Source organism: Trachymyrmex cornetzi, unplaced genomic scaffold, assembly GCF_001594075.2.
Source record: "Trachymyrmex cornetzi isolate Tcor2-1 unplaced genomic scaffold, Tcor1.1 scaffold1462, whole genome shotgun sequence".
NCBI classification, from domain to species: Eukaryota; Metazoa; Arthropoda; class Insecta; order Hymenoptera; family Formicidae; genus Trachymyrmex; species Trachymyrmex cornetzi.
Genome location: NW_017296051.1, coordinates 170,659 through 193,723, shown reverse-complemented (window position 1 = coordinate 193,723; position 23,065 = coordinate 170,659). Strand labels below are relative to the sequence as shown.

General features: G+C 34.5%; 1 protein-coding gene across 1 annotated transcript in view; it reads right to left on the bottom strand.

Annotated features, from left to right (window-relative positions):
- mthl1 (adhesion G-protein coupled receptor methuselah-like 1) overlaps positions 1-22,817 on the bottom strand; it is a 188,043-nt gene extending 165,226 nt beyond the window's left edge. The window contains exons 1-3 of the mRNA XM_018501985.1: positions 22,281-22,817; positions 19,056-19,328; positions 12,584-12,819 (exon numbers count right to left, since the gene is read on the bottom strand). Coding sequence (XP_018357487.1) covers positions 12,584-12,819; positions 19,056-19,328; positions 22,281-22,816 — 1,045 coding nt within the window. The 5' untranslated portion in view covers position 22,817. The remainder of the gene's footprint in view (positions 1-12,583; positions 12,820-19,055; positions 19,329-22,280) is intronic.
- Between the last annotated feature and the right edge of the window lie 248 nt (positions 22,818-23,065).

Here is a 23,065-nt window from a genome sequence, read left to right as displayed (position 1 = left end):
TAGTTGGCGCACTACGACGACGCGAGAAAACGCTTCGTTAGGTGATATCGCCATACGGCGGGACGAATCGGAAATACGCGGAGAGAGAAGTTACCGCACAGAATGGAGTGTGCAACCGCATTTTTCCCGACTCACCATCCACCAACCCTGTTTTGTGGGATGAGGACGGCACGTGGATGGACAAAAAAATAAGAAAGATAGAGCGTGCGTTTATTGGTGTCCTAGGACAAGTTCTTTAACCCTTACCGTACCATCTACAATTTGGTGCTTCATCCATACCATCAAGGATCACTTCAAATCATTTCGTTTTTTCACCTCTTCAAAATAATAAAAAAAAATCTCTAAAAATTCACCAACATACTTTCAACTTTCTAGAATAAATATTGACTCTTTATTTTGGAAAATAAATAAAATGTAGTATAATTTATAATTACCGAAAGACTCAAAGAAACTTGCACGAACAGGAATCGTTCGGTCACTAGTTACCCATATTAGTACGGTAAGGGTTAATAATGAACTTACAATTATAAGAGCAAGTGAGAATCGCAAAAAGAATATGTACAAAAACAAGCTAATAATTAAGAGAAAGAAACGCAGTTTACAAGAAAAAAATATAAATGTAAAAAACAAGAGAAAAATAAAAAAAAATAAATAAATAAACATATATGCAGGGTGTAACTTGAGAAGCGTCCATAAACTATATAGCGCTGTTTCTGACAAATTGAATCCAAAACTTACGAACCATTTTGCAATTTTCGCAATTTATTTCAGTTACTCAATGAATAGAATGTCTAAAATTAATGCACGAGACAACTTTAAAAAGTTTTTAAAAGTTCATCTTTCAGATATTTCGTAAAGTACACTGAAAAATATTTTAAACTTATATGTCGATTTTATACCCGTTTATTAATCTTTAGAAATTATTATCTCGTTAATTATTGCGAAAATTGCAAAATGGTTCTTAAGTTTTAGACCCAGTATTTAATAAGGAATAGTGCTGTGTGGCTCGTGGGCGCTTTTCAAGTTACACCTTGTGTATAAAATAAAAATATAAATAAGAAAAGTAAACTTCATAAACAAAGAAACAAAGAAACATGTGTGAGTACAAATCGAGGATAGAAAAAAGTACACGATGAGAGGAAGAGAAAGCAAAAGAGAGAGGAAGAGAGAGGGAAGGAAGGAGGGACAAAAACGATCTCGAATTTGTCCCCGTCGGTGTAATTCCGGTCACCAGCCAAACTTGAACACGACGAGAGCTTTCTTTTCATTCCGTAACGAGGTTAGGAAGCGATGGAATGAAGAGAAATAATTCTTCCCTCCGGCGCGGCATGCGCGGCACGGTGATTCCTCCGTCTACTCTATGTACACTTTGCTTTTCCACCACGGCGGCGATGTTCCACGAAGCGGCGCGCGCGGCTGGAAAACCTGGAAAAACTGATTGCCCGGGCTTGCGGCAGTAATCGTCGCTACCGCTCCCGCCGCTTGTTATTTATTTCCATTTCGGTCTAACGTACCGTGAAAAACCGGTCCTACGAAGTTACGGCGCGCCGCATAATGTCTCCCTTGACGACCCGCGCCTAAATCAAGCATTCCGGAAAATCCTCTGCCAAGTATTCGCAATTTAATGTTCAGGATCCCGGATCCGGGGTTACTTACCTCGCACTCGGATAAATTGTCTGAAGAAATGTAAACACGTCGCGCGCGCGCAGAGATATTTATACATGTATACGTTAATACATGTATAAATCTTGAAAGTGTATTCGACAATCATTTGTGGAAATACGGCAGTCTGAAACGGATGAAAGAAGAACAGCCAAGAACTGCAGAATTGAAGAACGGAAGAAAATTGTAACAACATGAAGCTATCTACCTATTTTGCCCAAAGGTACACGCTTTTCTTCTATAACTCTCGACGAGAGTTAATAAACAAACAGGAGAGACAGACGAGATTGTACCCATGGAACAAAGATTGTATTGTAATATCTCTCGAGCAGGATTGTCTATTGCAGAAACTCTCGAAGAGAGCAGTCGCGCGTATTTTCCAGTTGGATCCACGGGCGTTTCGTGAAGACGCCAGACCATGTAATGTCTGGCGTAGGTTCCGACTTTCCGAGTCAATACGGATGTTTCCGGAACCACTGCAAACGTGATCGGTTGCGACAACGATTGGAAAATAATTGAGCAATTTAGGGTTACGTGACTGGGACGTATCACGTCGTCGTCGGAAGAAATGAGGCGCAATGATGAGGAAGAGAGGGGGGAGAGAGAGAGAGAGAGAAAGAATAGGAAAGGAGATAGGAAACTTTGATATGGTCCCATAGCGCCATGGAGACCCTTATCCTTCCCCCTTCTTTTTGTTCTCGATGAAGTCTCAGTGCGATGTGATGGTGCCCCGTCGACAATCTGATTATAGCTTTGTCGTTCTGCAAATGTGATGGATGTTCTACAGCTCGTTCATCTCGAGATAACCAATGTGCGGATTTACTGCTACCAATTACGCGAAGCTGGCGGATGAAATCGCAATCGCGATCAATTATCATGCATTGATGCAAAGGAAATAGTGATATGTACAGATAATTGCATTTGGAGCTAGTTAAGCTTGTCTTCATTTAAAAATAAAGAATACGATTAAGTATCTATTACTTTAATAACTAACTTTAATAAGTTCTTGAATTTAGTTTGTCTATTTTATATTTTGTAAATAGACAGTAACTCCGCACGGAAAGAACTTTTTCCTCGACTTTTTCTTAGAGTTTACCCTGAAAATATGATAGTTCTGGGATAATACTGTATTATTCAAAGAATTTTATGTAAATTTCTCTCATTCATTAATAAAACTACAATAAAATATAAAATAAGTTAATTAATTTTACTGAAATGCATGATAAAAATTTTTTAAATAATGTATTGTACCACAACTACACGGAGAAAATTTTATATTAAGTTTTAATACAATATTTTAAATTAGTTAGCTTTACTATATCTTGTATTTTCGATGGACTCTCACAACATGATTCCGACTTCACTTTTACTATGGTAATACTAATTTTTATCACATAAATAAAGTAATTATTTTGTTAAGCCATATTCTAACATGAAAACAGTTAATTTTTACTATGGTACGCAAACAAAATTTGCTAGGTATATTTGATTTTGTAATAAAAAATTTTTACCTTGAAAAAGTGTAAAAATTACGTTATATTATTGTTTTTAAAAAAATAACTATAGCATTTAAACTTATAATTTACATGAAGACCGCAGCTACTACCATTACAGTAATTTTAAATATAAAATTTTCTCCGTGTAGCATATTTTCAGGGTGAATTTTAAAAGAAAATTCCGTGCGTTAAGACCAAAACATTTGTGTGTCTGCCAACAATTCAAGTACACCCTTTGAGTCCGTGTTAATATTCAACTAATCTAAATTAATTCATGCGAGATATGAGAGTTAATCCTTCTACCTGGCGTTTTTCCACCGTTTCTTTTAACCGTTTGCGTACTTTATCAATGCTTGCTCTTTCTCTCTCTTTTTTTTTCTTTCTGATTTAATCGGACCGGCATCTCACGCCTGAAACTTGCATGGAACGCGATAAAAAAAAAAGCGTGCGTTCCCTTACACGTTCCAGATTGCGTCTTTTTCGTAATTACTTTGCACCCACGTACTGCGTACAACGTACAATGTACAGCGCAGCGTACAACGTACGTGAACTCGTCCTCTTTTTACACAAAGGGATTATTTCCTGCCACTATCGCGCCGCTCTTTAATCACCGCGCGCGTCCTCCGCAAATAAAAACGGTGCGTCGCGATTTGTTGTGTGGACCGAGACAAAACGGTCGCGGCGTCGGCGTCGTGCGAGTTTGCGAACGACGGCGCAAAAACGGGAAGCTTTACGAGGCACCCCGAAAAGGGCATTCATAAAGATGCGCGCAAGAACCAAGAACAGAGCATTAAATTCCAACGATCACTATAATATAGCCTTTCGTACAAGGATAACTAGTAATAAGCTTAATTCCGTGTAATTTCGTTATTAAATGCGCTATTAAAACTTTAAAATTATATTTTCCTTTTAAACATAATGAACGTATACATATTTTAATTGTGAAACGTTAGAAAACAATTTTCGGATGGGAAAATTGTTTTATCTTTTTAACGCTGAATATACCGGATACGAAGAAAGTTACGTATACTGAACATTAAACGTTTTAATAATAACATAACAAAATGAATTGAAGAAATTCGATGACTAAAAGACTTGCTAAAAGATATATATGTATATGTAATTTTACAAACAGAATATTACGCTGCGAAATAAAATGTTTGTTTTCAATTTCAATTATTGAGATGTACTTTGTTTTAAATTCAAATTATATTTCTTGACGTTTTATCGAAAGAGACTTCTTAAGGAACCTCTTCGAAGGAAAAAAATACGTACTCCAGTAAAATAAATAATCTATCTCGGTATGCGAAAAGCTTTTTACGAAATTCAAACTCCGGAAATGAGACATTCCATATGCAACGAGCAAATACTGTATCCCAAACCGTCTCGTATTTCGCGAGATACGTAAGGGCGGTTAATGAAAAAAATCCCTGCTAAAACACATCTCGCATAAAGAGGCGAATGCACTACGCTATCGATACAGACTACCGTGCAAAAAGAGATTCTGCCATTGCCATTAGCCGCATATGGATATCGGGGAACCAAAGCACGGTTTGCCACATTGAAGCGACGTGTAAGGGCACAGTGTGCGTACGCGTAAACATGCACATGAGGCAAAGAGAAAGGAGGAAAAGAAAAGAGGGAAAGTACATTCGCGCAGAGAGAATGAGAGAGAATAATGCGAGACTCATTGACTTTTTACGAGCGATTCTCCCTATCTATTTATAACCGAGTACATTCGACAAGAAAGTACACAACGATTCCTTATGTCGTTCATCATTAACGAAACTGTCTCAATACGATGACGTTTATATAGCAAATAAAATACCTAGCAAACGAAATGCCTAATTACGGATTTATTTGGTGTTAACAAAAGTGACTAAAGCGGTATAAGATATTGACTATTTTTTTACTTCGTATATTCGTTGATATGACGAGTGATCTAATTGTCATAAATATTATTAAAAGACTTTAACTGATATCGAACTCAGTATGCGTTCGGTGCGTGTGTTTTACCTAATAATTCTGGAATTATTAGGTAAAAGATATTTTGTTTTATGATAGATAAAAGCAAAGTAAAGATTACCGAACTTCCGGATCTTACACGATGCTTTTCTCTCTCTCTCTCCCCCTTTCTCCTTCATGTCTCATTTATTTCTTCTTTTTTATTTATTTATATTTTTTTGTCTTTTATTTTTTATTCTGTCTATATTATTTCTATTATACTTCTGGTTTCTCTGGCTGTGCTATACAATCTCATAATAACAACAATTAGATTTGTTCACAATTCTTATTACACTATGTGTGACAATATGTTTTTAGTACTTCAGAGGAGTATCTTAGGGCGCTTAATAAATAATGCTTCTCTCTCTCTCTCTCTCTCTCTCTCTCTCTCCCCCTCTTTCTTGAACAAAGTTTTTGAAGAAAACAAAAGATTCAAGTCCAAGAAGCATTCATGAATAAATATTAGTCTTACTGATTGGTAAAAGTAATCCTCCTCCCGAATCTATCAATGGATTAGGAACACATCTTGTGCTTTCCAACTATGACATCACTATTAGTCATAAAACCAGCTTTCCACACTTTTAAGTCGCAAGTACACTTGCATCATCAGTCACGCTTGAGAAAAGACGAAACAGTGATTCGCTTATTTACGCAGTGCACTGCGCGTTTGTTCCGTATCTCTATATTTTTCGTAAGGCGTAACAGTCAATAGTTATAAAGAATTCATTGTTAATGGATGTGTGTGGTGCAGAACGTTACATTATACTCCACAGAACCTACTTTAAGGGCTTATCAAAAATTGCAGTTATCGTTCGAACTTAATCGTTTTTCGTTGATTTTCAAAATATAGTAGAACATAAATAGATTTATAATTCGCACAAGTTGAGTTCAATCTCAAATTGATAAAACAACGTTAATATAATAAATTATGTATAAAAAAAAGTCTGAAAAAAATTTATTACTTTTAAAAGATACTTGTTAGCATCGATATTATTAAATTGCTTGTTTGTTTTAATTTGTGATATCACTACCCCAATTTAATTTATGATTACGTTTCAAGAGTGAAAATGATTTCGGAACGTAGTTTCGAACATGCAGAACAGGATGTGTAGGCACATAAATCCACATCGAAAATATTTTTTAAGCATTAAAGTTCTAGCTTAGATTTTTAAGGCTTTATACCCAATTTCTTCACTTTCAGGTAAGTTGCGGATAACCTTATCCAGGAGATAAGTAGATAGTATTGTATTCTGGGAGATACATCTCTTGGATAAAGTTATCTAGAGATAAAGAAATTGGACATTAGTCAGTTATGTATACACATTTGTGATCTTAAAACACTTTATTTAAAATTTATATTTAATCAAAATACATTGAGAGAGAGAGAGAGAGAGAGAGAGAGAGAATAAAAATATAAACAGTACATCGAAAAATCTATTTGAAAACCTTTATCTTTTAAGCTGCATTTATCGTCTATTTTTCTATTAATTTGTTCATTTTCTTTACAAATAAAATTTCCTGTAATTTGTTTATCGAATTAAATAAGCATCAATTTTTTTAAGTCAAAGCTAAAATTTGGATATTGTGCATCATAAATTTTGAAATCTTAAAAATTAAATCCTCGTAAATGCGTGTACCTTACTAGGATTTTTAAAGAAACTGCTCATATCTATCTAACAGACGTCTGGCAGACATAAATATCTCTTCTTCAATGAAAGAAAGATTCTATAAACGAGGGAACACACGATCTCCCTCCCGTGATGTACTCCACTGTTTCGGGAACAAAAGTTCACGTGACTTCGTGATGCAGAAGGGCGCGTTGGTTTTTGCCGTCATTAATCCCGAAGATATCACGGCGACGGTTTCTTTCAGCGGTGTCGCCGCTGGTTCGGAGGAGATTATGGATATAGCTTCCTCGTGCGATGGACCAAAAAACGCGACGAGTGAGTTCCTCGAGTCACTCGATGAACGACGAAATGCGACAATGTTAAGAGATTGAAAGATATAACGCGAATAAAAAAAAAGATGCGACTGATCGGTATGTATTACGCGAGTGCTCCCGAATAAAAAAAATGTTTAAAAAATACGTATATATATAAATTATTAGCAATTTTTAGATTTTCATTAACATATGACAATTAAGTCTTGTAAAAGATGCTTATTAGCATAAAAAATTATTAATTATTAAATTGTTATTGCTTATACAATTTAATAAGTAATATCACATATCACTATTCTGATTTTTTTCGTAAATGCGTTTTAAAACTGAATGAAGTTTCGGTGCGCGCGGTGTGCAGAATCAGAATGTATATAAATTTATACAGGAAATAAGTATTTAAGCAATAAGATCCGCTTCGATCGTATATAGAATTTCTCTCATTTAATTAGGTTTTTAACTTATTCTATCAGTCTAAAAATTCGTATCTTATGGTACACATGCACACTGAACCAAAATTGTACGTAAATACAATAAAATATTCATTGAATTACAAAAAAATAATGAAAATTGGTCCAATGAATTCTCATGATTTAGGTTATAAAACTATTATAGAATTCATTGCAAGAATGAATATATAGTTATATAAATAAATCCAATTATTGTATCAATAAATTAACTACATTAAGTTGAACATTGATTAACGATTTATCGGACCAAAAATGACCAAAATTTTTCTCAGTGTACACGCACATATATATATGTAGATTAATAATGTAATTAATTGTTTAATTATATATCTATGTCGATAATTCTAGATTATTATTATGACTTTGTTTGTGAAATTTGATAAAATACGAAACAGGATTTGCCGTAATGTCGTTATGCGGTAATATCGCTTCATCTAAATGGTCTTGCGTGAATAGCAGATTTCCCAAAAGCAGGAATTTCCTGCCAATCAAGTAAAATCCTCTTTCACGTCCCGTCCCTCGGATCGGCGTATAACATGGCATACAGCGTCTCGAAAAGGCAACGAGGCTTTGATTTACTCTCTCGTCCTCCATTCAAGACGTTCCGGTGCGGCGCGGCGACGCGTTTTCTCCTTAAATGGACGCCCAACGTCTGAGAGACATTAGAGTTCTCGGTCAAAGCCAAAGTCACAGCGAGGGTTCCCCCCATCCTTGATGTTTTCCGAAGAGACACTGCACATCGCGAAAGGTCGGAAGAAAAAGCACGTTCGAGATAAATACACCAAGATTCTCCCTTATGTCGCGTCCTTCGCTTTGTGGATCGTTCAAATAACGAGAACAAAATCAATGATGCGCGTAATACACGATACCGTTGAACCACCCGAGTGATATGATTGTAGACGGATTAGAAAGGAGTTGCGAGAACACGTTCGCATATAGTTATGCTTATTATTTGAAGGTCGCGTTACATCGGGTTCACGATGCAATTCCATCTAAATACATGTTTTGTAAGATTATAACGTTCAATAACTTAACGAGAAACACGCTTTACAAAATATTCGATATAATATGTGGATTATTACATTATTTGGAATATTTAGTACCTGGAATTTGATCGTATGGATTTGTGCGTTAAATATCCATGATATATCGGCGAAAAATGTTATAACAACAGAATTGTGAATATTACACGAGAAATTTCAATATAAATGTTAAATTCAAGATGCGAGGAAGAGACGAGTTTTGTAATATCAAATATGGTTTAAAGATGTGTCGTGTACATTTTACAGCAATTAAAGTTAATAATTATATTTAAATTATTAATACTGATATATAAAGAGAATTGTAAACGCGCTGTACTGTAGCGAGCAAAATATAGAATATTTCATTTATTTACGTGACAGCGTTAAAATCAATCCATACGTTCACACCATTTTACATCACATTTTACATCATAAAATTTTCCACTGTTCTCTTATAATTCATACATGCTAGCTGCCACAATTTAATTCTTATATTATATTTAATATACCGGGGTCTCTGAATAATATTCGATTACTCGTACTATCAAGCATAATTTATACGAGAATATACGTACGAAATTTCTGAGCAAACTTCATACATGAAAATTCGATATTTTGGATTATTGAAATAGTATATTGAAATAGTATCAGATTATTTCGATACTACACGAGTAAAAAACACGAAAAGAGAGAATGGAAAAAAAGTATGTGCAACTGGACGCGCGAAACATTTTGCATTTATCGCATATTTGCATCGCGGCGAACGTTACTAGCGTGAACGCCCCCTCTGTTCCGTAAACCCGGCGCGGAATTCGGTATGCTTCAAAATTGCATCGTGGCGCATTCCATGTTTCGACGATTTCCGGTCGATGCCAGTCGATGCCGGTCGAAGGCCGTCGCGTCGCGAACGCATCAGCGAGCGGTTTCTCGCGCGCGCTTTCCGCGAGACAATAAGCGCAGGGAAGAGAGGGAAGGACGGTGTTTCACAATAAAAAGAAGAATCCAGCTTACCGTTATCGCCGTTGCTGGAATTCCTACCTTTATACGCGAGATGGCTTCACGTATCGTGATACATCCGCTATATTCGCGTTGCCGTAATGGGATACGCAATGCGTGCGTCTGCGAATGTAGAAATGTCTAGGCACGCAAGGAAAGAAGAGGACACCGATTCCTCATTAGATCTCGCAACGCAACATCAAAAACAGCTGTCTTGTTGATTTAATCAATTCCGATGTTGAAATACTCGCTTCGTTCCAGCGAGTAATTCAACTGATGAATCATCGATCGAGAGAATGTTGACGATAACTCGATAAATCTAACTCTACCGTTGTATCGAGTAATTAATATTAATAGTTCATCTTTGTTCTGCTTCTTGAATAATCTATGTACGAGTTTTTACGTTATTAAATTACTTAAATTACACTAGTTTATAAATTTGAAATAATTTTTAGTGCTAAAAAGGGAAATAACTTTTTTAACATATTTTGGGACATTGAGTTCGAATCAGCCAGAAACCCGTCAGATCGAATTTAAAAGATATAGGATATCAATTTCAAGATATATAATAGTATATCAATTTCAAAATATAACATATCATTTTTTAAGATATAGTTTTCCTTTTCTAATAATTTGAGTGCGATAAACGATGAGTAAGACAAACGTTTCCATTAGAATTTGATGATTGATAAACGTTCAGGAATTCTAGGCGACTACTACTGAGTAAGTCTGGATCTACAATGAGTGTTTTAAGCCTTAAGTCTTAAGAAATTGATCATACTACGGTTAAATGCGAGAAGAATAATTGATTGTGATTCGTCCATTCCTTATGGCTTAAGGCTTAAAAATCTATTATAGATCCGGGGTAATACGTGAAATCGATCTAAGTCATGTAAAGAACAAAAATAAAACACTCAACACTTCTAATTTGTTTTCCGATTTTCGATAAGATTAAATCATGCAGTGGAAAAAATGTTTTTTCTTATATCTTAAAAACCGGATCTACTAGAAATATTTCAATGGCAGATCTGAGCTTAGCGTCGAAATTATTCTGGAAATAATCTTTACAAGCTCTTGTACAAAATCTTGTAATTAATGTTATTAGATCGTTGCACATGAAGTGTCGGATTCTAAAAAAGGATCCATGAAAGAAAGTTGGAAATCGTAGTTAATACGATTAAATACGTCAGCGAATAATCTCTCGTCAGAAGAGCACTCACGGTACGCTATACGAAGTAACACTCTTTGAGTCGAGAAAAAGAGAAAAACCGAGAATATCGACGAAAGAGATTGTGGGTCAGCTCTCGCCGCTATACGTTCCACTTTCTCCTTTCTTCAGTTTTCGTAGACGAAAGATCCACAACCTTAAAACCGGTTTCAGTTACAACTAGTTATTTCAACACAAATGGTAAAAGCTTTCATTTTTATTTGATGTGATCGTAATATAGCACCCCTATCCAAAAATAATATTACAAAAAATCCACGCAACCCGAGTAATTCCTCATTTAAAAATTCATATAGAAAAAAAGTTAATACTTTTCTCTGTAGATATTAAAAATTTTCGATATTAAATTCTACTTTATTTAACATTTAAATAATTTTTTTCTCTAAAAGTATCTAGAGTTTTTATTTGTTATTTTTATCAATTGAATATATATAAATGCTTTTTAAATTCTTAAAAGATATTTTTATTTTTCAAATGTATATTTTTGAAGAGACACGGTTGGAACACGAGCGATAATGATCTCCGGCCTACAGCTACACGGTCAGCTGTGCCAATTTGTAAGAACGAATGGTTAAACGCAGATCACGATAGGAAAAACATCCCCGTGCTCCGGTGGAATCTGCGTAATCGATTCTTCATGCAAATGAGAGCCGCTGTGCGCTATTACAACGTGGAGAAGCCGGACTCGCACGGGTGTACGCACTAATCGATTCTCGCGATCGGAACGAGACGAGAGAAGCGGAGCTTTGCGAGGGATTACTACGATTATCCGAATAATTACCCTCTGAGCTTCGGGGACGGGGTGGCAAATAAAGCCCTGCCCCGATCGTCGGCTAAATTCGCGTATTCCATCTGCGCATTCGGTCATATCGGCTGACATTTGTGTGGATAATCAACGTCGCGTTCCCTTGTAAGTCGAAAGTCCTATCGACTGATGAGTAAATAAGTCAATAAAATTCGAAAAAATAAATAACAGAGCATTAAGTTACCAGAAAAAGTAGATCGCTCTTTATACTCAGATTTTCAATTTCGCAAAATCATTAACCTTCTTGTTACTTTTTGATATCAACGCTCATTCAACGTGAAGATCCGGTTAGTTTTCAATTTCGTTTAATCCGAGTCGCGTCGCTTCCGATTTATACCGATGGACGTTAATAAAAGAAGCGAATTGGCAGATCGCCACGCTCCGATAAATAGCGAATTGTTCGTTTTTTTCCGTTTACGCGGCTATTAGATATAGTTTATTGTGGAGAATTCCAGCAATGTTCCGGACGCGCGCGTTATCTTCTAGAAGATCGCAAAAAGTAACCGGATGGCATTCAAATGCGGCACATAAAGGCAGAACTTGTATGTGAATGCATGAGAAAATAATATTTTAATAATGTTTCCATGTTAAAGACACTTTTATATTATATATAGAACCAATCTATAATACACCCTGTTTATTACAACACAAGATACTTCGATAACTCAACAGATAACGATATATAAAGTATATTTAAACAAGTAAAACTCGTCAAATTGTATTAAAGATCGTAAATAATGGTTTCACATGTTCATTTATCCAAAAAACAGATAAAGCTATGGAATAAATTTGCGACTTTAACATACTTGAATATCGTAGGGAAACGCCTCTGTATTCATCATTTTGCCGTACTTGCAGCATCGAGACATACCGTGAAATTACCGTAAATATATCGCTTTCTGCTAGAGCCCATTCGAGAGGCAAGAAGCGGCAGTGAAAAATTAACAAGGCAATAATGAATACTCACCGAACGCCTTGCAGCTTGCACCATGAAGGGAATCCCCAGCGAGCTGAATGATGGCCATGAGAATATCGCCCATCATCAGACAGGCGACATGATGAGTCTGGCAACGCCAATGCAAAACGTGATGAGAGGCCGGTAGTAAACAACCGGCCACTAAAGTAGCAGCCAGGAAGAGAGCGCTAATGATGAAACCCACGGGATACAGGGTGAATCTGATGTCTGTCGCTTTCACCGCAGGTCTGAAAAATTCGAGCAAATTTTAGTACGCTACTTTGGACGCTGGTCTTCATTTAAACTTGTTCAACGTAAAAAGCATAAAAATCTAAAAGTTCCATCTGAAAGTCATGAAATTTCATGAGCCAATCGTGTAATCGGCGAAAGATAGAAAATTGTTCTGCTTTGCAATAATTCTTCCTTTCTTCCATTTTAAATTTTTATTCGTAAAATCAATCTCCGTCATGCTCAACGATTATACATCAGACAACGGGTGAATATAATATATAAATATAATAACAAAATTATTTAATCTGGGTTACTTGATTTTATATATGATTTTATATATGTATTCACACATTAATGGAAAATCTAAATGAACATGTAATTTATGTCGACAATTTTAATGATAATATTCGAATCCAATGTACAACTAATAAATATACCACAATGTACAATTTATTCGATAACGTGCAATATATATAGGAATAACAATTAACGTAAAAAGAAATAATAATAATTTACGTTGTGTACACACGTACATACTTTTATCATAAATTTCTCTTTTTTTCCCTTTTCACTTTTCTCTACTTCAAATCTTTTTTTACAGAGTAGTAGTGGCAGAAAGGAAGGTTAGCATACATTTAACATGCAAATTCCGGTGTCGGTCCTGTCGATATTTTCCACTGCCTACAGACAAAAAGTCGCGAAAGAAAAAGGCAAATTATGGTGCTATTTCTCGTTATTTCTCGCGCTGGCGGATTAATTAAATTCGGGCAGTTTTATCGGCGTCACATCGGCAATTGACCGATTGGCTTACTGCCAACCATGGGCAGTGAGCCAGATATTCGATCGATTATAACGGAAATAATACCGCGTTATTGGCAATCGTTACGTCCGTTTTTAATTAAGATTCCTAGAAGATTCGCGCGCGCGCGGATGGAGCCATTTTTTATCATATTTAATGACATCACGATGTGACCGCATTCAGGACAATCAGGACGGGCGTTTTCGGATCTTTTATAGTGATTTTAACTAACATATTATCATACATACGTAATGCGAGTGAAAGTTGAGGGGAAAGCTCTTCCAAGATCTTTAGGGATTTGACTTGGTATTTACTGGAAAAACTTTCGTGTGATAAAAAATCTACGTGTGCGTCACAAACATTATTTAAATACATTCTACAATAGATCTATTACAAAAAAATATATATGTTTACGATAATAGAATATAAAACCGCGTACGGAGATAAAGCTCTTTCTTCAACACTGAAAAAAACATAAATCTTACTAAAAATTTATTTACTGTATATAAATAAATATTGACTTAGTACTATTCAAAGAAATATGTAAAAAAATTTAGTAAATATTTTTCAGTGAAGAAATTGCAGTTTAATTTAAAATAAAATTGAGTTTTATTTCTGATTTTTTGTAAAATAAAAGATAACAACTGCTTTGAAATCTGCTCGATTATATTATGTTGCAACACTTGCATTTAATACATGTATCGTCAAAGATTGATTTTATCCAATTTTGAGAAAAGAGAGAGAGAGAGAGAGAGAGAGAGAGAGAGATAGAGAGAGAGAGAGAGAGAGAGAGAGAGAGAGAGAGAGAGAGAGAGAGAGAGTCACCGATTCTATATGGAAAGCATTCACGATGAAAAAAAAAAAGTCTATCGCATCCGACCACGTTTTGTTCCATTGATTGCCGTTCGCTGAAGTAGTTGGCGAGTAAATTTTTCACGGGAAACAAAATGCTGTGTGTCAGCCGACCCGTATGTACATACACGTATATGTAGAAGTGCAAATAGAATACGGACGGAATAACTTTCAACAAAATCGATCCTACATTGGGCGCAAATGCGCGGCGCTAATCGCATTTTCGATGTTACTTTATGCACCTAACGGCGATTAAACTTTTGCCATAAATTCTCACAGTAATTTTCGTTAAACACCGCGTCGGCGACACTTCGAATCCGGGAGATAAACACGGTTCATTGGTATACTATCCCCGGTAGCGCGACACATTTTAGCCGAGAATTCTCTCGTTGTGTATGTACCATGCGACACTACATGACACTACGTCGGTACGTCTGTACGTCTGTATGTCTGTACCGAACGGAAACCTCGGATCTTATTATCAACGATGTCCTGCATGTCTGCCCGTCAATCCATCACCGGTTCGTCCTTCGTCTTAGCAGGACGTATCTGTCTAGACGAATGAGATCTTCTAACCCTATCTTAGGTACGTTACATGACGTACAGACTGTAAATCACCCGACATTTAGCATATTGGATTGTTATGTAAAACGAAATTATCGTTGTTATAAGTATTTGGTTACTTATAACAACGCTTATATAAAGACTCGGAACAATTTCACATTTCTTTCTAAGTAGAAAAACTTTAGACACTTCTCAATCCTCTATAGAGAAATAATATAACTTTGAAATAATGTCGCTTTCGCACAATAAAAATGTAATTTCAGCGCTTCTTTATATCTTCAAATTAGATTCAACTTTGTGGGATTATTTTTTAAAACATTCAGAATTCTAGACAGGAAAGATCAGATCTTCAATTATATATGTTGAAATTCTAAGAAAGAACGGGACGAGAAAAAACCTCGCAATGCCATTTTGCTTACGCAACACCCGTGAGCTGAAGCGTTTATATCGCTCATCGCTCCTGTGCGCGGAAACGCGGTATTGAGTTGTGACTGTTGTGAGAACGTTTTAATGGAATCTCGGATGACGTGAGACCTCGGACACACGCGACCTAGAAAATACCTGTCGAGGAGCAATGAAAGTGAGGCGAACTGGGATATTTCCTCTACGTGTCCCAAGAACGACGTAGAAACGGGAAACCGTTTATCGCTTGCTCCAGCTACCTAACATCGAACGCGCAATTAAGTCGTACGATAAATTCAGATCGGAGCAGGCGATACTTAACGGGGCAAAAAGTCGGATCGTGCTTGGAGTGCCTTAAAGTGGGTCGGACGACTTGACCGCCGGAACCGGCCGCGAGTCGACTTCATTCTTCATTACGCGGTACGAATGAACGATGATCGAGCGAATAAGAAGAACAGAGAATTAGTTTTGCATAATTGAGAGATCGATGTTTAACTTCCTGCGATTTACGCTTGATATCGATCGGTACAGCGCGTGCGTGGAATATATTAAATTAATAGTGCAACGTACTACAGAAAAAAATTAATATTTATTACCGATTTCAAAGAATGTTAGATAAGAATCTACGTGAGTAATTTTCTCAATTTACGATACCCTTATACCCTTTCGTCAACCAACTTGGAGGTACAGTCGATGTGTTTCAATGATGATTTTTAAGAAAATTAATTGATTCAATACCTCCTCCTAAAATAACTTAGTACCATTAAGATGATTGTACAAGAATGATTAAAAGATGTTTATGCTTTCAACACAAATTGCAGACAGTAACATAGTGTGGTAAACCAGAAATGGTATTATTTTATAATTAGATTCAATTATTCTAACAAAGAAGATACGAGACAACTTTGATAAGCTATATAAAAATTTTTACGTACAGGATGCGTCAATGTTAGAGAATAATGCGTGAGCTACATCTTGGCCAATCAGTGTTTAACTTTTCCGTAAAACAAATATAATAGAATCAAACTCCTCAATATTTAACAAATTAAAATACTACAAATTGAGGGAAGAGCTTACACGGTAATTAGTGCGTTAATATAATAGACATTCAATTTCTATTGTTTCTTCGATTTAAACATACATTTTCCGTAAAAACTTAATCGTTGGTTGGCTAACGCATGGCCATGTATTATTCCCTAGCGTTGACACATCTTGTGACAAAAGCCATACGATAATATACCTAGACTAAACGTTCGACTGCTAGGTATCGAAGTCATGTAATTTTTCTCTAGAGCTGAAACGTGAAAAACGAAAATTTTTATGTATGTACGTACATATATATATATATATATATACATACAAAAATGTCTCTTTTTACGTTTCCGTCCTAGGGAAAGTTACATGACTCCATGACGTGAAATTCTTTCACTAATATACAAAGCATGGAACGTTTCAACTTTACTTAGTCATCTTCAATCACTGAATAGCAAACTATAGAGAACTCAACCTATCTTATTTTTTCCCCTAGAAAACATGGTCAACTAGTTATATAGTTTCATGTCAAAGATCGAAATGCTTTCCTTTCCAACATAGAAAAAAACTCACTAGGTTTTCCCTAAAAAGCGTAAAGTTGCTATATTGACAGAGTGTGCGACAAGAGCCATCTTTATGTATTCTTCTTTATCCTGTCCCAGCATTGAAAAAAGAAGATGTATACGTATGTTTCTCTCTTTTCAATTAACGTTGGTTATTTGGAGGAAAAGAAAAAATGCATAAAGCCGCTTTCTTGGGCATATCCGGATTCTCAGCTGGATGCTCCCCGGAGTCATATTATCCGTGTATATCGAACGTTAAACAAGGATAACATGATGACTGAGGAGCATCCAGATGGGAATCAGAACACACCTCTTGTCGCACTGTTTCTTTGTCAAACGATTAGCTTCACGTCAGAAGTAGAATGGTTAATCTAGGTGTTTTATTGTTAATTTCACGCTTTTTGGAAACGAATGGAAATAAATGACTGCATTCGGTTTAAGTGCTTAAGCTTCATTCTATCTTCCTTCTATAAGTAATGAGTGATAAAGATAGAATAAAGCTTACAACGCGCGTAAGCGCCGAATCGACTGCCAGTCAGTATGGATATGCTAAGTATAGTATAGGTGTGTGTCTCTCGTTGCTTACTTAATAATTTGTATTACTTCATTTTATAACTATTATGAGATGGATATTATTTGGTACTCGACCAAGTTATTGTTAATTCTGTCATATTATTTAATTTGAGGACAGCTATAATTCTACTTTAAATCGAAATTTTGTAAAGAATTTGACATTAATTTTGATTTGATATAGCCTCCTTTCAGATCTCAAAATCAACTTTTACAAAAATATATTGAATACAATATTAAATACAAAATTCACGAAATACTCATAATTAAAAAAGAAAGACTTGATAAATAAATACGACTTGAGAAAACTATTGCTGTAACTTGTGTGAGCCAAAGTGTGAGGAGTAACCGAAATATTGTAAGAGAGCATCATATAATATTTTGATCTTTTGTATTTATTTTGACAAAAATAAACAAAATTTTATTTTGCAAAAATGATTTTGTATAAAATATTTTATATAAAATTACACATTTTTATCCATTTTTTCAATTTTCTTATTCAAATTTGAATTTGTAAAAATTAAGCAAAATACAATACGACTTCTCTTACGGTAAAAACTTATTTTTGTTATATCAATAAAGGAGTATAATTCCTTTATTGATATAACAAAAATAAGTTTAAACTAAATATCCGGATTTTAATTGTTAGTTTTATAAATAATTTTGTAAGTGTACATAATTTTTTACAGGTTTTTATTTAGTTCAGAACAATAAAAAAAATCTGCTGTGGACCTCAAAACCCCATATTGTTGACGAAAGGTGCAAAATTCCATAAGGTCGAGGAAGTATTAAAATCTGTTAGAAAATAATATTATAAAAAAAAATATTACAAAATAATATTATAGTTCTATTAGGATAATTAGGTTCAGGATCGTTATACTTCAACAATACTTAAACAATAATGCTGTAACGTAATGAAATAAAACAATTGAATTATGTATCAAAATCAAATACAGTAAACAATAAAACAATTTGAAACCACAATATGTAGTTATGTACTCCTTTAAATTACTAACAATAATAATAATAATAATGTAATATAATTAATGTAAGAATTGCTAAAGATGACTCAAAATAGAGTTGAAACGTACAAGGTTTATATGTGTATCAGATAATATATTTGATCGTTATTTAATTTATCGCTAATTATAACCAGCCTTGACTCCTACAGCCTTTTTATATTACATTAATATTATCAAATACAGCATTTTTCAAATCCGAGTAAAAATAATAAAAAATGAAGATCCCTTACTTATCCAAGACTTTTTACCTATCTTTGAACATTCTTGTATCCTTATAGGTTTCAGATAACATGATAATTACGAAGCAATATCGTGATGTTATCTTAACGTGTGCAGACGTTAAAATAACATAAATTTTTTATCATTATTTATCGGCATTCTGTAATTGTATAAAAAAGTGCGAGAACGAAAATATATCACGACGTCGTCGATTTCAATCTCGCACTGACCTTTGTGGTGCATGTTCAGAACAGGCGAACACTTTGGCGATCTGGTTGAGTTCCTTAATCCTTTCAACGCAGAACTGACCACTAGGTAAAACGGCTCCATTTATCTCCAAGCTGCCGTCGGGATGCACCTCAGCGTCCATTGCATTTCCGACGATCGTGAAATTGTCGGATTTTGGGCAATTGGGAAATCCGGGTATGATTTCGATGGTGGACGACGCGTTCGGAAGAAGGGGCGGTGCATCCGCAGTTTCTTTCAGGTTTACGCAGGTATTTCTGTTGAACAAAAAAGATATATTTGTCACAAAGCCATTCGTTACAATGAGAAACAGTAGAGGCATTCGAGCGTAAACTCTTGTTGTCTCTTCTGTACAAATGTTTCTTTAATAGAGTCCGCAGACTGAAACGTTTAATAATTAAATAAAAGTTACTATTATTAATTATGTATATGTATAATATTATTGCTTGTTTTACAATTTAATATTTGAAATCATTATTGTATATATAAGTAATATAGATTTACTGAATGTTTTCTAAGAAAGAGAGAGATAGGTAGGTAGATAAATAGATAGTTATTTATTAAACGCTTTAAAATCGAATCAAATGCTAAAAACCGTACAAAACTGAGCAATAGAATAAGAGATATTAAAATCAAATATATAAAATAGAGTTACAAAAATAAAAATAGAAATAAAGTATAAAAAATGAAAATGAAGAAACTAGAAAAAGATGAGAATTAAAAAACAAAATGCTAATAACGTACAGAGTTAATACGTGCGTGCGTGAGAGAGAAAGTACTCTCTAAATTTCTTGGAATAAAATCTCATTGCAAAAAAGAAATACTGCTATTATTTTAAAAAAGTGAAAAATTTGCACTCATAAAAAAGAGTGATATATTTTCACTCTTTTTTGGAGTAAAATTCATTGCAATCGAAAGAAAACTCATTCATTTTTTAAAAATGAATTTTACTCCAAAAGTATGAAATCTCATTCTAAAAAAAGAATGAAAACTTACCTTACTCTTATTCAAGAATGCACATATTTTTCGCTCTTTTTTTATAGTGGCAGTATTTTAATTCTTTTGAAGTGAGATTTCACTCCAAGAAATTTAGTGTAAAAAAAAATTAAAAAATAAGAATAAATTCTCTAACAGTAAAAAAAACTACTGCTGTTGAGTTTCATGTTTTTTGCTGCTGACTATTTTCGAGATAATTAATATAACATATACATAAAGAATTGATAAATATCTTACTTCTATATATCATTGGTAGTCATATATATATGTTAGTCTCGGTTTAGTTTTTATTAAAACTGATATTGCATATAGTTCATTTATTTTGATATGCTAGAATTCGCCGAGAAACTGCCTTATACACGCAACGTCAACATTCTCGAATACAAACCGGACGAATGTAACCGTCAAGGTCGCTCTACACACGTATTTCACTCAAACGTTACTTGATAAATAAACAAATAACTACCAATGATTAAGTCGAAGACTTACGAAATCTGTTACTGTTTCATCAGAGAGGTAAATCATACAATGAAATATTTATTCCGTAACAGTATTTAGATAAGAAACGAAAGAATTACTGATACCATAGATAAGAAACTATTTCATTGTATTACATATTAGTGATACTTACATTTAGATTTTTTGGAATATTGTTAATATTCCAACTCGAATTATTTAACTTATCAGTTTTGTTCAATATATTAAAGTCATTTTTATCTGGAATTGGATTCGTTTATAACGGTAAGTTAGTTTCTAAATAAATATCGTATTTTGTAAATTTTGTACCATATATATAAATCGGTCTTATATATATTATTTTTCAATTAGGAAATTTTATGTCGACTTTTATTGTTATAAAACTTATAATCAGATATTAGTTAACTTATAATTATATCAATCAACTTATAATTAGATATTTCTTTTGGTTTTTGCGTTCTACACGGAGAAAATTTTATATTTAAAATTACTATAATGTGATAGTAGCTGCGGTCTTCAAATTATAAATTTAAATGATATAATTATTTTTTTAAAAACAATAATACAACGTAATTTTTACACTTTTTTATAGTAAATTTTAAAGTAAAATTTTTTATTACAAAATCAAATCTTGTTGAATTAATTAACTGTTTTCATGTTAGAATATGGCTTAACAAAATAATTATTTTATTTATGTGATAAAAATTAGTATTACCATAGTAAAAGTTAAGTCGAAATTATGTTGTGAGGATCTATACGAAAATTCAAGATATAGTAAAGTGTAATTTAAAATTATATTAAAACTTAATATAAAATTTTCTCCGTGTAAGACAACATTTAGATCAATTTCTTATAACTTTTGGAAATAAGGGAAAAGATTTGGATCGAAAATTAACGCTTGATTTATTTAACATCTAATATTTTTAATTTGCCAGCAAATCTTTTTCAATATCTAATATTTTCTAAAAATCTAATTATATAAATTAATCTAAAAAAAATTCATGTAACATTTATGAAATTTCTCCTAATTTACAATATACATTCTCTTAATTCTTCAATAGAAAATAAAATAATAACTACCAATAAAAGTTTTATTTTCTTATTAACAATATTTGTAATTTTAAATAATCGTTATACTACACCCCAGCAAAACATGAAGTCTGTTCTCTTTAGCTGAACTTTTTGCATAATTTTCGTCATTTCTCTTTTACTCTTTAACGTGAAAAGAAAAAGAAAAAAGATGAACCGCGCAAGGACGCGATCCAATTCGCACTTACAACACGTAAATATCATTTGTTCTTGTTTAACAATCGATAAACAACATAAATAAAATAATTCTTAAACGTTGTTTCTAATTTTTAGAATTAGAGGAAGATAAAGAGTAAAAAAAAGTTGAATTGAGATTAAAGTTGGTCTACAATATATATGGTAAAAATTACAAACCCTGTCTATAACAAAGTCTGACCACGAGCAATTTTGTCAAAACAAGAGTGACAAAGAAGAGTATATATATACTGTATTGTATTTTTATGCCATCTCATTCCAACTTACTGAAGTCGATAAAAGCAATGGGCCAACTAAAAATTTGTCCTTAGATTAGATTTGTCCGTTACAAGTCCACGTATACTTTTACTTGACCTGACCTAAACCATCGTATTATTTGGATCGACCGATCGGACCGACCCGACCAGTCCCAGGAATGTAACGCATTGAGAAAGTTATTGTGAGGATCTTACCCTCCTTCGTGGAAACTGGCGTTCTCGCCGCAGCAACGTCGCACTCGCGGCCTCATGGTCGCGGCGGCGTGATTGCCTGCCGATTTTTTCGGCATGCACACGAGCACGGCGTTTGTATCGGAGCAATAGTGACTGGGAGGAAAGTAAGGACCTTGATTAGCTTGACTGAACTCGAGCACCATTTCGCCGTTTTTGAATATGATGTACGGACTCGCATTTCGGTTCGGTACGTGAACTAATTCCGAGTGGTTGTCGCATTTCGGCCGTTGGCCGTCGATAACGTACCAGTCGGCGGGGGGTTCTTCAAGGATAGTACGATCCTCAACCGAGTAAATGAAAAGTGTCCACTTATTTTTCGTTGGCACGCAGTGCGGCAGCAACGCGTTGCTGGTCGCGTCGTCATAAATTAGTTCCTCGCCATATCGGCAACACTTGAGGATCCTTAACTGCGATTTCGCCACATCGTCCGGCTCGGAAACGACAACCGTCGCGATCGTCACGATGAGCGTGAATACGCAACGCGCGGACGCCCTCATGATTCCGAGAAATCTGTAGCTACCTTAGTCAAATTCGTCTTTTTCGAAACGCAAATACGTTGTCGATTGTCACGAAAGGTCACGGAAGTTTCAAATCTTTCACAAAGTCTTCCGAATATTTCTCGAGAAACGCACTTTGATTCAATCAAATCGATGTCATTTCGCGACGCGAACCGAAGCGATCGAGAACGGAGAGTCGAGAAATCCGGATGTAATTAAGTATGCGCCAAATAGGAGAGACTAAACAGA